Source organism: Panicum virgatum, chromosome 9N, assembly GCF_016808335.1.
Source record: "Panicum virgatum strain AP13 chromosome 9N, P.virgatum_v5, whole genome shotgun sequence".
Taxonomy (NCBI): domain Eukaryota; kingdom Viridiplantae; phylum Streptophyta; class Magnoliopsida; order Poales; family Poaceae; genus Panicum; species Panicum virgatum.
In genome coordinates, this window is record NC_053153.1 from 74,199,469 (window position 1) to 74,213,715 (window position 14,247).

At 50.5% G+C, this 14,247-nt stretch overlaps 2 protein-coding genes and 1 pseudogene across 3 annotated transcripts; 2 read left to right on the forward strand and 1 right to left on the reverse strand.

The window, feature by feature from the left end:
• Positions 1 to 2,924: 2,924 nt before the first annotated feature.
• Positions 2,925 to 5,930, forward strand: LOC120689455 (ninja-family protein 1-like). 2 transcript variants are annotated; one of them, XM_039971720.1, is made up of 5 exons: positions 2,925 to 2,984; positions 3,312 to 3,368; positions 3,481 to 3,971; positions 4,631 to 4,903; positions 5,137 to 5,930. In XM_039971720.1, exons 3-5 carry the CDS (start codon positions 3,554 to 3,556, stop codon positions 5,571 to 5,573), a joined length of 1,128 nt encoding a protein of 375 aa, XP_039827654.1. In that variant the 5' UTR covers positions 2,925 to 2,984; positions 3,312 to 3,368; positions 3,481 to 3,553; the 3' UTR covers positions 5,574 to 5,930. The 2 variants fall into 2 exon arrangements, with proteins under 2 accessions (XP_039827654.1, XP_039827653.1); XM_039971719.1 differs by having other exon boundaries at positions 2,927 to 2,984; positions 3,508 to 3,971.
• A 220-nt stretch (positions 5,931 to 6,150) lies between these two features.
• LOC120689456 lies at positions 6,151 to 9,537 on the forward strand (annotated as a pseudogene).
• Positions 9,538 to 9,563: 26 nt separating this feature from the next.
• LOC120689454 (replication protein A 70 kDa DNA-binding subunit B-like) lies at positions 9,564 to 13,131 on the reverse strand. The gene is made up of 12 exons (XM_039971718.1): positions 12,704 to 13,131; positions 12,387 to 12,533; positions 12,073 to 12,285; positions 11,798 to 11,984; positions 11,442 to 11,709; positions 11,231 to 11,333; positions 11,017 to 11,141; positions 10,827 to 10,905; positions 10,601 to 10,745; positions 10,338 to 10,498; positions 10,134 to 10,254; positions 9,564 to 10,025 (listed from the first exon to the last, which is right to left on the reverse strand). The coding sequence occupies exons 1-12, from the start codon at positions 12,841 to 12,843 to the stop codon at positions 9,831 to 9,833; spliced, it is 1,884 nt and encodes a 627-aa protein (XP_039827652.1). The 5' UTR covers positions 12,844 to 13,131; the 3' UTR covers positions 9,564 to 9,830.
• Positions 13,132 to 14,247: the final 1,116 nt, after the last annotated feature.

Consider the following 14,247-nt stretch of genomic DNA (forward strand, 5'->3'; position numbering starts at 1 on the left):
ATGGCCATAAAGCGATCTGATCACTCGATTTTCAACGTCTTATTTAGGTATTTTTATTGTTGCTGATGACTCGATCATTCAGGGTCTTGTCAGCATCAGAATCGACAATCGAGTGATGAGCAAAAGTCAGGCAAGCCTTTCCTTTCCATGTGCCGTCATGGATCAAAAACGTAGGAGTGCCGACTGAGCAAGGCCATTGCATATAATTAAGCTAACCACCCTCATGGGCCCCATGGTGGATCCACAAGCAAGGCACACATTAATAAAAGCTTAAACTAAGACCAGGCCACATTAACTAGCAAGTCCGCTTGTCTTCTCCCAAAAGCAACCAGTGCCAGCCTACAGACCACCTGGTTAATTAGCCACTGTCGCCATCCATCGATGACGTGGAGACAGCTACCTGCCTACTCCTACCTCTCTTTCGGTTTCGTCCGTCTCTTCCTCCTATCCCGCACGATCCTGACCGTCCGTCCACTCACGCCGCCCACGCGCTCCAACGGGGGCGCTCGGCGCAGGCCACCCCCGCCCGGCGCCCACCGCTTTTGCCAAACAGCGACCCGCGCCAGGCCAGCCACCGAGCCACGGCCCGCGCGGGGGTCGCCGGATCTCCCCGTGCCGGATCTTGCTGTCTGCCCCGCGGGCCCCACCGCGCACCCTCGTCGCTGCGGGGCGATACGTGTCCCGTGCCCCCGCCGCACGCCTGACGTCACCGCGGCCGCGCGACGCGACGGCCGCCTCCACCGCGCGCGCGCCTCGTACGGCCAAGGGCGCTGACGCGGCAGAGCCCGCGGGCGGGCGACACGTGGTAGCGGCCGGCGGCCCATGTGGGCAAGTTGGGCCACTTGACGGTGGGGGCGCCCCGCGCCCCCTACCTTTCGCACTGGCGCGCGCGCGGACGTGTCCCGGTCGGCGAGCCGCGAACACGTGGCACACGATCGTCCCGCGCGGGGGAGAGCGCGGACTTTTTTTCGCTTTGGCTGGACTGCTCTGGGGTGGGCTGCTACTGATGCCGTGGGGTGCACCTCCGTGGGGTCGGCCTGTCGGCGAGTGGGGCTGGGCTGCAGATAAGTATCGTGACGAGGACGGTGGTACCTGAAAAGTGACCGGGCAAGTTGGGTGGTGCCGTCCCCACGTGGCAGGAGGTGGCTCCACCTGCCCTTTTCGTCGCCGATCTTCCCGCGCACGCCGAGCCGAGCTCGCGGCTCCGGAGCCGGCTCCGATGTATAAGCAACGAACAGTAGAAAAAAGTAACGCACGCTCTATGCAATACAACATAGCCGTACGGGAGATAAGTATTTAACTGCCTTATTTGACCACAAGAAAAAAAATGTAAGCAACGAACAGAAGAAGATATGGTTTAACTGCCTAATTAACAGTGCTAGCAAAAGCTTGCTTCGGATCCTCCCGTCCTCTTTTGGAATGCAAAATTATTTTTCTCACGTCTAGAGAAATTTATTTATTTTTAATATTAGAGAAAATTATAAAAATAAAATTGTAAAAATAAGATAAAATACGATAAATATTCAACAACAATAATATAATACAGAAACCACAACCGTAGTATTATGGTTAAAGTTAATTGGCAATGGAAATTATGACTTCATAGTTGGTAGAAATTTTACCAAATAGCAAGTATAAAATTCACTATTTTTTTCCATGAGTTCCACGTAAGTGGCTTCTCCACCTCATCACAATATTTGCGGTAATACGATGAAATAGCAGCGAACACCCACAACACAGGATACAACACAATAATGGATAATATCCGCGGCACCTGGCGTAGGATACGGCGCAATAATGGCAAACGTCAGCGGCACCTGGCATAGGATACAGCACAAGCACGACGAACGGGTCACAACACCTAGCGCGCGATGCGGCGTAATAATGAGGTCGTGGCGCGCGATACGATGCAATATGGCGTAATGCACGCGACACCTGTTAAGTGATGTGGCATATTAGCAGACACAAGACACGTAGCACCTAGACTGTGATGTAGTGTGCAGACGTCCACACAAGGAGAAAAGGATGGTACACTAGTTGCCCACGGGTTTTGCTTTGTCTTTTACCGCGTGGTGGTCTACTCGGGACGCTACGCCCCACCACACAACCTTTCCTTCGCTATAAATTCTTCTTCCGCTAGTCTTCTTCTTTCATCGGTCTTCTTTTCTTCTCTGGTCTACTCCTAGTTTGAGACTTCTTCTCACAATAGTCTTCTTCTCTGGTCTACCGCTTCAATTTGGCGAAGTGGATAGCTCTCTTGATCCTCTATACTCGCAGGTTACTGCTTGCCTTCTCAGACGGTGGTGGCGCATCGACAACCATCAACCTTACTTTCTTCGTCCAGTTTCCGAACACAAAGGATCCATGAGTCATGGATTTCAAACCCTTAGTTCTACTTCCTACCTCGTGACCTTAATCCACTTCTGAACCCTGATGTTATCGGGATGGTATAGGCGATAAAGGATGAGCCGACGAAAATGATTAAAGAGTGAGAGAGAAAGGTATGATATAGTGGTGAAATATTTAGGTAGATTATGACTTTTCCAAAGAAGAAGAGGAAAAAAATTTGCCATGAGATGGCACTACGGCAGTAGGAGGATTTCGTGATTCTGGGTACTTTTGGATTTGGACGTCGTTCAGCCAGTCAGCGTCCACGGACCACGGGTCGCCCCGCCCATCCGCGACTCGGCTCCGCACGTAAACCCCACGGGCTCAGCTCCAGGCGAGGCTGGCGAGCCCGCCGCGGCTGCGCGGTGGCGCGCGCGCTCGCACCACGCGTCGGCCGCCGCATCGACACGCGTCGCGCCGGAGGCGGCCGGCCTGCGCGTCTCCGCCATCCCCCATCCCCAGCGGAAGCGCATGTCTCAAAAGCGAAACCAACCAGCCCAAGAAGGAGCAGAAAACTTGCCTCCCTCCTCCTCCCCCCCCCCCCCCCCCCCTCCGCCTCTCCCCTCTTCCCCGCGAGAGGCGCTCGAGGCCGCGGCGTCTCCTGCAGGTGCTTCTCTGATGCCGGCGCTTCCTGTGACAAGCTTGCGCGCGCGATGGAGGGCTATTCGAGGGACTTGCTTGGCGGGATCGGCGGGGGAGCGCGCCGCCACAGGAGCAGAGGCGCTCGCACCACGCGTCGGCCGCCGCATCGACACGCGTCGCGCCGGAGGCGGCCGGCCTGCGTCTCCGCCATCCCCCATCCCCAGCGGAAGCGCATGTCTCAAAAGCGAAACCAACCAGCCCAAGAAGGAGCAGAAAACTTTGCCTCCCTCCTCCTCCCCCCCCCCCCCCCCCCCCCCCCGCCCTCTCCCCTCTTCCCGCGAGAGGAGAAGCAGCAGCGCGCCACCTCAACAATGGCGAGCCCCTCCCTCCTCCTCCGCGTAAGTGGCCCCTCGTCCCGTCCCGTCCCGTCTCGTCTGCTCCGGCCCGGCGCCTCCGCTTGGCGCCGGAAATTGTTGCTCCTGCGGCGTCGCTCAGCTCTTGCCTTATCAGGTCTGTCCCTGGCTCCGTCTCCTGCAGGTGCTTCTCTGATGCCGGCGCTTCCTGTGACAAGCTTGCGCGCGCGATGGAGGGCTATTCGAGGGACTTGCTTGGCGGGATCGGCGGGGGAGACGCGCCGCCACAGGAGCAGAGGCCGGGACCGGCGCAGGCGGAGACGGAGACGGAGGAGGTCGAGCTGAGCCTTGGACTGTCCCTCGGCGGGCGGTTCGGGGTCGATAGGAAGGGGGGTAAGCTCGTACGGTCGTCGTCCGTGGCTGCCGTCATGAGGGCGCCCGTGGTGGCGGCGGCGCCGCCCGCGCTCGGGAGGACGAGCTCGGTGCCGGTCGAGGCGGAGGCGTCGGAGGCGGGGAGGAAGCAGGGGCTGGACGGATGGGATTCGTGCCGTGAGACCGGAGGTCTCGCCGTGGAGCCTGCGGCGAGCCTGCGGGCGAGCTTGAGCCCTTCATCTGGCTCGTCGGACGGCGGAGGGCATAGGTTGCAAGGTGCGTATGGCTTCTCTCTATAAGGGGTTTATACTATCTTTAGTGCTTCGCTTATGTGGTAATTTAGCTTTCAGATTCCGTGCTTAGCGGTATTGATTGAGATTGCTTTGGTCGATGACGGTAACTGGTAGTAACTGTGAATCCTTTGGTAAAACTGCGTTAATTAGGCATTATAATTTATTGCAGACGAAGAAAGCATGATAGATCAAATCTTTCAAGAAATCGGTTTGTGATTTACAGTATTCTTGATGTGCCGTGAAAATAGTGTGTCTGCCTATTATACTTGTTGAGTGACGTATGCTGTGTCAAGTAGAAATGTAGAATACTTGTGCATTGGCAAGCAAATGAGATCTGGAGCTGCATTGTTAGCATTGGGGAAGAGTGGTACAGCTTGTTTAGCGCTTCTTGTACTGAACAACTTTATCATGCCAGATTATAGGATTTAAACTAATTACAACTGTTGGCTGTCACATTCTAGGACAGTGAACAGGGTGCTTTTGTCAAGCATATAGTTTGATGAATGGACGTTAAGCAAGTTAGTTTCAGGATATTAATATGCGCTTGTAGATTATTAGGTCACATGACATGAACAAAGTAATTTACTATTGCACAAATACTTCGGTGAGTTGGAAAAAAATACTAACTACTTAATATTGCAGACACCCTCGTAAGGAGTGCTTCACTCCCTTCCGCAATTGATGCTGCTGGCACTCAGGAGTGGAGAAAGCGAAAGGCAGCTCAGAGTCTGAAGAGGCTCGAGTTGAAAAAGAAGAGGGTTGAGAGGAGGAACTCTCTCACTTGCAACACCTCAAAAGTAGGTGGGCAGATCCTAGAAGAGGTGAAGGCGCACACTGACAAATTGCATCAGGCTACGAGCACATCACACGACAGTTTGTCAGCAGTGCGAGGGAAGCCAAATTCAGCCTTCAAAGGTTGTTTGTTTGTTTGTTTGTTAAACTATTTAGGTTTTCTCAATATCCATTTCCCGTGTTCACAAGAACATGAATCTTACCTGCCCCCACCATATCAACCAAAAATATACTAGAAGCTCAATAAATGAATGACCTGGATTGTGAGCAGTTTGTTTGTTTATGATTAAAACACTTTCTATTCTAGTGTTATTATTAAAAGAAGCTCTATCTAATATTCATGTGTGATCTTCCAGGAACAACCACTGCTGAGGAGCACAGCCCGTCATCAGCTGGTCCACCCACTGGTGAGGCTGCAAGTTGCGCAACAAGTTGCACAACGGTAGCAAGCCCACCATCTTCGTCGTCTTCGTTGACTGGTAGAATGACATCCCTTGGCCCTAGGGGAAATCAACGAAGCACTTCGGGCACAGCTGCAGCAAGGGCAAGGAGCATGGGGGATGTGGAGAGAGCAATGATGCAGGAGATGCCGAGTGTGTTCACCAAGGGGCTCCCCAACGGCAACAGGGTGGAAGGCTTCCTGTACAAGTACAGGAAAGGCGAAAAAATCAGAATAGTTTGCATTTGCCATGGGAGCTTCCACACTCCTGCAGGGTTCGTGGAGCACGCTGGGGGCGGCAACGTGGCCAACCCGCTGCGGTACATTGTCGTCAGTCCTCTGGAGAACCTGTGAACCTTCGTTGGCAGACCCATGCAGGTGTTCTCTGTCGACAGCCTTGAGCCTAGCATCAGAGTAGATGTCAACGACAGATTGTGTAGTAAGGTGCTTATTATGCTGATGAAATTGGGGGTAAATTGCTCCAAGTCCTGCCGACATCATGGTGGTAACATAACCAGACGATAATTTGTCTCGTCCTTCCTGTGTGTGCATTAGTTCTGTAGCGACAGCCTTCAGCCTAGAATCAGAGTAGATGTCATCGACAGATTGTTGTAGTACAGTGCTTATTATGCTGATGAAATTGGGGGCCATTTGCTCCCATTCCTGCTGAAATCTTTGTGGTAACATGAACTGTTAATAGTTGTCTTGACCCTTTTTTAGGGTGGTTGACTCCTGCAATTTCCTTTTTATCTAGGTATTTTAGGTGTGAAAAATTATGACTAAAGTCACTATTGCGAGTGTTGGCAGCCATGATTTTACGAAGCTCCCAATCACTTGCGCATAATTTCACAAAGCTCCCAATATAATCACTTGCGATAACATAGACCATTGCGATAATTTTAGGTGTGAAATGAGCAGCGAGGTCTCATCAAGTAGTCTGTTTTTCTCCTTTCCCCGGCAGTAGGCCTGCGTGCTCCGCCCTGTTGCATCCCGCCGCCCCACGCCGGCAAAGGTGACGCCGCGGGGTCCGTCGAGCTGCTCAGCTTCATGGAGGAGGACACGACAGTTGAGCGGCCGCAGGAGAGCGATGGTGAGGAGTTCGACTTCCTGCCCTCCGAGTACGCCTCCGCGGCCGCCCCGGTCGCCGCCGACGCAGACGGCGCCCCGCTCCCAGGCCCGATCCGTGCTATTTGCGTGAGCTTGGTGTCCAGACCCCTTCGGCTCCAGCAGCATCACAATTGCGACACCCGCATGTCAGTTGCAGAGCTCGCTAGCAACGCAAGAGACATGCTCTACTTCGTTCCCTCCAAAGAACTAGGATGCTGATGGTGGTCCGGTCATCCCTTCCTCTCCTCCATAATCGCTGCATTAATCTCTTCGCCTGAGTGCTTCTGCTTCACATGGGTCTAGAGAGGCTTCTTCTAGCCTCCATCGTTGCCATGTGGATCTCTCCTTGCATCCTGCTGCCGCTTGCCAGTTCGGAGGAAATCTTCCCGGAGGCTGAGGGCCCGGCGGCAGAAAGTTCAGACGAGCTGTGGCTCAGGTCTGGGCCGCCGCCGAGGGTCGTCGACGTCGACGACTACGGGGCGAGAGCCAACGGCTGCGACGACACCGAGGTGAAACTTAGAGCTGCCCTCCCCCTCCTCTTTGAATCTCTCGCTGCTGCGCGATCTTCTTGGCGGCGCCTGCCGCCAGGGAGCTGGTTGTTCCGGCTTGTTCTGATCGGTGCTGCAAGCGTTTCAGGCGTTTCTTGCGGCGTGGAAGGAGGCCTGCAACTCCTCCGATTACCGGTCCGTGTTCCTCGTGCCCGAGGGGAAGAGCTACCTCCTGATGCCCGTGAGCTTCCGTGGCCCCTGCAGAGCTATCTCGATCACTGCAATGGTGAGCTTGCTACCAACTAGTATACCAATGCACGAATTGTTCAGCATTATCTGTGTTGTGATGTCCATTGATTCATCCCAAATGATCAGATAAAGGGGACTCTGGAGGCTCCGTCCAACCGATCAGTCTGGCTGCATCGCAACCTGCAGGAGTGGATCAACGTTCGAAGGCATCGATCGCCTCCATGTCCTCGGCGGCGGGACGCTCAATGGGAACGTACAGCAATGGTGGATCAACTCGTGCAAGGTCAACAGATCCATGGTAAACTTTTTTTTCAGAAAAAAAGAAGTCCTTGAACTCACCATATCTTCTCACTCGATGATCTTTTTTTTTATTTTGTGTATATATTTTATTTCCATCCATCAGCGATGCGTCACTGGCCCGACGGTACCTCCCTGACCCTGCATTTTGCGCCTGAAAGTAGCGTGCATCCGCGATGAGTTTTTCAGTTGGCGACCTGCAGGCGATCTACTTCAGAAGATGCACGCACCTGGTCGTGGAGGATCTGGAGGTGAGGGACAGCATGCAGATGCACGTCGCGATCGCCTACTCCTGGAACGTGCTTGTGTCGAAGCTGTTCATCGCTGCGCCGGGATGGAGCCCCAACACCACGCTGGTGTTCTGCTCCAGCACCAGCCAACAGTGTTTTCCTCTCACATCACTCCAACAGCAGTCTCCACCCACCAACTAGTCAGTAGTGTTTTTCTCTCACACCACTTCAGCAGCAGCCTCCAGCACTAGCACAGCGAACAGAGTGGTGTCCAACAGCAAGGAAGTGTCCATAAGCGACTGCACCATCAGCACAGGTATTATCCCATTGTGACGTCTCGTCACAACACTGTAGAAGTTGGTTACAGTAGAGATCATCGATTCCTGTCATCCTGTGCAAAGGACAATGCTATAGGAAAACCTGGCAAACACTTCAGTACTTTGTGATCAGACGAAATATTGGTTAATTTTCTGTTTTGCTTGTTCCTTCTGAGTTAGTGCAGGTGACGACTGTATATCCATTGTGACTGGCTCAATGTTTGTACGGGTGACCGACATATTTTGCGGACCAGGCCATGGAAAAAGGTACAGCTATATGCTAGAAACTAGAATGGATGATGCTCGTATAAAAGGAAAAAAAGGTTTAGATGATCACAATCCACGAAAATTTGAACTCTGCACGTGTTTGTAACGAATGCCACATCCAATGACCAATGCTAACAGTAGGTATTCCATGTTCAAATTTAGCATTTGTATGAAAGCCTTTTCTTGACGTTGTTTGCTGCTCCTGCTGCAGCATTGGTAGCCTAGGACTAGGAGCAAACAACTCGTGGGCCTGTGTCTCTGACGTGCTGGTGGAGAAGGCCACGCTGCTGGGCACAACCAACGGTGTGCGGATCAAAACTTGGCAGGTAATGCATGGCATTCTCGCTAAGTGCCCTGGAAACTTGGACAGTTCCAGCCTTTTTTTGGAATTTTGAGGGAAAAGGACGCTCTCAAAAGGAGCGGTACAGCTCTACAACCTTCTGTTCCTCTGTTTTCACAATCCCCTGTTCTGTTCCTTTTGTTTCCTGCAAGCCCGGTAGACTGTAGCTTGTACAGTAGAACAGGGACTACATATTATATGTATTGGTACAATGCAACAACTTTCTCTGATGATCATATATTAAAGGTTGAAATGAATGTTCATCGGAAAAAGGGGCAGAAACGGAATAAGGGGCAGAAACAATGTAAGGGCAAAACAGAGAACACTTGAGACGTCTAAGTAACTTATCTTTTATTTATTTTTTCATAGCAATAAACAATATGCATGTAGCCCTTTTGGATAATGTTGTGCATATAGTCCCAAAAGAATATTCTGCATATTTGTATAGAATAATGAATGAAGTCATCCTCAAAGCAAGCAATATAATTTTGCAAACATTTATTTCTTTTGTGGTGATGCATATCTTTACTTGGCGATGCTTCTTGGTTTCATTATTAGGGTGGGTATGGCTATGCCGAAAGGATAACTTTTCAAGATATATCAATGCATAATGTTACCAATCCGGTAATTATTGATCAAAATTACTGCAACTCCGATAAACCCTGTCATGAACAGGTATTGACCCCCTACAGTGGATCCAAATTTCTTTGCTACTCTACATCCTCAAGAAAACAACACTAATCTGACATTTACTACATTGTACCATGTAGGGATCAGCTATTGCTGTACGTAATATACATTACAAAAACATATATGGAACCAGCGCTTCAAAAGTTGCCATCAATTTTATTTGCAGCGAAGCTATCCGTTGCGATGGAATACAGATGCAAGATATCTACTTGGTTGGAGAAGGAAGATACGCTACATGTTCTTATAGGAACGCCACAGTTGTACAATTAGGGTATAACTTCCCATTTTGCAGCGCGGAAATGTAGTACCATAGCAAATAGGAGTAAGCGCATGCTGTACATGTTTATTCATTTGGAGCATTTTAAGAAAACAGTAGCCAATATTAGCAAATAGTAGTAAGATAATATTGGCTATTTGTTCAATTGCATTGCAAATAAGATGGAACTGGAACTGCAGTTCTACAAAGGCTTCGTACTGAACTGTCTTAGCATCCTGCTGCTTGAAATCAAGCTAAACAAACACCTACATATCTTACAGAAGTGCTAAACCCACTGAATACCTACTTAACACAATTAACGTCTCAAAAGCCTCTGCCATAGGAAAACATCAGGGAGAGAAACAGCCTTCTAGCAAGCAGTAAGCTTGGCGATCTCCTCGAGCAGGTATTTGGATTCAGCGGCGTAGTCGACCGGCGCCTCAGTCCTCACGGTGGTCCTCTGCCTCCTCTCGTTCATGTACTCATGCTGCGCGACGCTGACACGGAACAGATGGGGAACCCAGGTGGCTTCCTTGAGTTTGAGAATGTAGCTGTCGTCACCCTCCTGCAATAATTGGGAGTACACTATCAGGCACAGGTAAAACAAGGAAAGAGCTGTTGCATTTTGAAAACTGAAGTCTAAGTTGACTAGTTTTCCCAAGCCGGAATTTACCTCTCTTCTGATCCGATCAAGCTCATCAGCGCTGCAGCCAATGATCCTCTCTGCATGCTCGTTGAAGACAGAAACCCATGCCTCGCCAGTGGGATCAGAGACCTTGATGACCATGATGTATCTGAAGGAGGCAGGGAGATATTCAGATTTAGCACCCAATAGATAATACTAGCAGGTATGGACGTTTTCTGGTCATGACTTTACCTCAGTGAGCACTCAGCATCATTCTTGTTGCATCCTTCACACCAGTACCCACCTTCAACAGCTTCAGTCACCTTCTTGTTGCAGGTCTTGCAAGCTCGGTACCACATGTTCTGATCTGGCTTAATGTGACTTATGATGGCATTCAAACTGAAGAAAACAGGCTGCAAAACAAAACAGGTCAAATTGAGACAGCTACCAAAATGCAATTTACACATTCAAGATGGGAATAGTTTCATGTCTTGATAAAATGTTCAAGATTGTACCTTTTCCTGGCCCATATTAGGATCACTGGTGATGTGAGACAGAAAAACTCTATCGGAATACATGGATCTCAAGCCACCAGCCCGTGCTACACCCATGTCTGCACCAATCGGTGCCATTGAAGTGCCCTTGCCTTCAGAGTCATACCTGGTTGACAAAATACACAGGAGTTTCAGCATACTGAATGAAACCTGATAAATCTTGCAGTGTTCAGGAGATAGAATTTACCATGATTTAAGGTTCTGTGCCTCAGGAAGGTCTGGATTAACCAGAAGAGTACTTTTGCCTACAGTTGAAAGAGAAACACCTGGAAAACAAATTTCAATAGCACAATTTAATACTACAAGCTTTTCAAACCAACTTATCATCATTAACTGCAGACTGAGTTAGTAGATTGAAGAGAGATTTGATGATATACCTTGGAAGTCAGATACTCTTAGGCTCTTTATCGCAACGATGGGCGAACTGTCAACCATGTCCATGAGCTCTTGGCCAGTGGTAGTAGCAAGATCATTCCAGAGTGAAACACTCACAGTTTTGCCCCTGAAACGAAATTAAAGATAAACCATACGCAATGCCAACAAATGATTGTGTTATGAGCTATCAACAAGAAAAGAATCAGTGATGCTTACGAGTCATCTGCAACAACAATGTCACGCTTTGGTATTGTCTCATCGTCTCTCTTTCTCCTAACACTCAGTGTGGGTGACACACTCTGAACAACACCAACAATATCTGAAATGATATAGAGATTAACATGTTAGTCAGACAATAGTGTGTTTCGTTTCAAGACACTACAGAATGAAAAGTAAAGCAAACAGAATTTCAATAATTTTGACTTACCTATAAGTTCCCTGCCATTGACATATGATCCTAGCTGATCAATCTTGACAAAATTGAATTGCACCTGTGGAATGATAGTTTCCCCCTCTGCTTCCTCAACAACAGCATTCTCATTCAGTGTCATCTCATAGTCATTCTGGACCGTCTTGAACTGCTTGTTGGCAATCCTAAGTGATCCCTTGGAGACGAAGTAGACCTTCCCCAGCTCAAACATTGGATAAAACTTCTTTGCAGCCTCATTGAACATGGTGGCCTGGATCTGGGTGCCCTGTACATACACAAATTCACATCAGCTTACGAACCCACAATGTAGTGCAATCTGCCCTTAAAATGAGAACATTTGCCAGAGCACTTACATCCTCATCAGTGAGCTCTACATTGAAGACACAGCCTTCTCCACGGGCATTCTTGTAAGTTCTGAGGTTGCCCTTGTTCGTAACCCGCACCTTGATGACCCAGTTACCCTGGTAAGGGTTCAGGGAGATCAAAGGATGGACCCTCCTTGTCATGGCCAAGCGCGCTGCTGGAGCAGCACTGCACGCACTGAAGGATGATAATGAACTGTAAATATAAATCCGCGACGGGCTTGATCAGAACATCAGAAACAAAGCGGCCGCAACTGCATACTCACTTGCCACGCTGCTCGTTCACGATCTGGGACGCGGATTTCACCTCCTGCTTCGGCTTCAACACAACCAGGGGAGCATTTGCGGGCTTGGACAGAACCACGCCTTCGTCCTTGGGCTTGAGGACAATCGCAGGCCCCTCTTGTTTCTTGTCTTCGCTAATGATCTCGGCGTCGAGCGCTTGGGACGCAACCTCGCATTTGCTGATAATCAAGGCCCTGCAGTATATATGGCACAGGTTAGGAATCGAGGGAAGCGCCGAATAAGGGAACAATTCCCAAGATTAGGCCACTCGAGGCGAAGGATGCAGGGGATTTACTTGTCGTTTTTGGGAGGGAGGGCGTTGCAGGTGTAGTCGAGGATGCGGATTAGGCCGAGGTTCTGCAGGTTGCCGGAGTGAACCTCCGGCGCTAATTGGGTGGGGAGCATCGCCCTGATCTTGTCCTTCCCGTCGCTCGCCATGAAACTGCAAAGGCAACACCAGATCCAACAAATCCAAGCGGACGCTCGTCAGATCCGCCGACCAAATCCAGAGGAACCGTGCTAAGAACAGTACAGATCCGCCGTCCTACGGAGCAAAAACTAGCGGGGGAACAGATCCAGCAGAACGAGGTAGCAGAGGAGCTGAGAACTCACCTGAACCGGCTGCCCGTGCCGATGGACTTGAGGTCGACGACCTGGACGACGAGCTCCGGGATCTCGGCGGCGTCGCCCGGTGACGGGTTCGCAAGGATGTGGGACACGGCGCCCGGCGTGACGGACGTGGCGGCGTCCATGCCTCCTCTTGTCTGCGGACTCGTCTCCCGGAAGGAAGGTAGGTTTCGCGCGGTCCGGTGGGCGAGCTCTGAGCGGCGGCGGAAATGCGTCGGAGCTGCCCAGGCGGATGCGCGCACTTATAAGGTGGATTTGGGGGAGAAATGGCGGGAGGCGGGCGGCGCTCGGTTGGTTTTGCGCGTTTGGGCGTTTGCCGCCGCGGGTTCGCTCGCGGCAGGTTTCATTTTCGCACTGGTTTTGCTTGTTTCATTTTCGCACTGGTTTTGCGCTCGCGCGGGAGAAATTTTCGAGAGGTTTTGGCGCCGTGGGCGGAAGCGAAGGCGGGCGAGGGAGAGAAAGAGGGAGAGAGAGGCGATTTTTTTATTTTTCAATTTCGTTTTTTTATAAAAAATATATTTTCGTTTAAGAAATTTACAGATATATACCCCGGCCTCCCCGTTGCCAGACGGCCGGCACCTGATCGCCCCACCGCGGGGTGGCAGGAGTTTTTTATAATTTTCAACGATAAAAATTTGCGTGGAGAACTGGTCGCCCGACAGAGGGCCGGCCGGCCCCGGAACGCATGGCAGCGGGGCGGCGGGCCCTAGTGCACAAGCTGGCCACCCAGACGCGCACCAGGCTACAAGTAGCTGCGCGCGGCCCAAGGCCAACAGCGGCACTCCTCTTTCAACCAGCAGCATATGCAGGTGATTAATTTAATACTCCATCTCTTTCATGCAACAGTGAACTATCTTTGACTTTGCATTGTTTATTTACTGCTTGCTTGCTTTGTCGGATAGATTGAGAAATGGATTAGTTTTTCAGAGAATGAATTTGAGCCTATATATGTATATATGTATATATATGTATATGTATATATGTATGTATGTATATGTATGTATGTATATGATCTGTTGAGTGTTGAGTGAAAATTTGATTGTAAGGTGATATCTGGGGAGTGTGTTGTCCCTCAACACAAGCTTGTGGTGGCGGACTTTCGTCTTCGGGTACGTGTCCACCGGGACAAACGTGCCAAGATTGCGAGAACAAAGTGGTGGAAGCTTAGAGGGGAAGCGACACAAGAGTTTAAGGAAAGAATGATAGGTGAGGGGCCTTGGGAAGAAGGAGAAGACGCAGATGACATGTGGCTAAAGATGGCAACATGTGTTCGGAAGGTGGCCTCAGAGGTGTTTGCGCGTGAGTAGGGGAGGCAAACAGGAGAGGAAAGACACCTGGTGGTGGAACGACGAGGTGCAAAGGGCTATTAAGGAGAAAGAGTATTTCAAGCGCCTCCACCTTGATAAGAGTGCAGCCAACATCGAGGGCTATAAATTAGCGAAGAGGGTTCCAAAGCGAGCTGTGAGTGTAGCAAAGGGTGAGGCGTATGATGACCTATATCAGCGGCTAGGCACGAAAGAAGGGGAGGA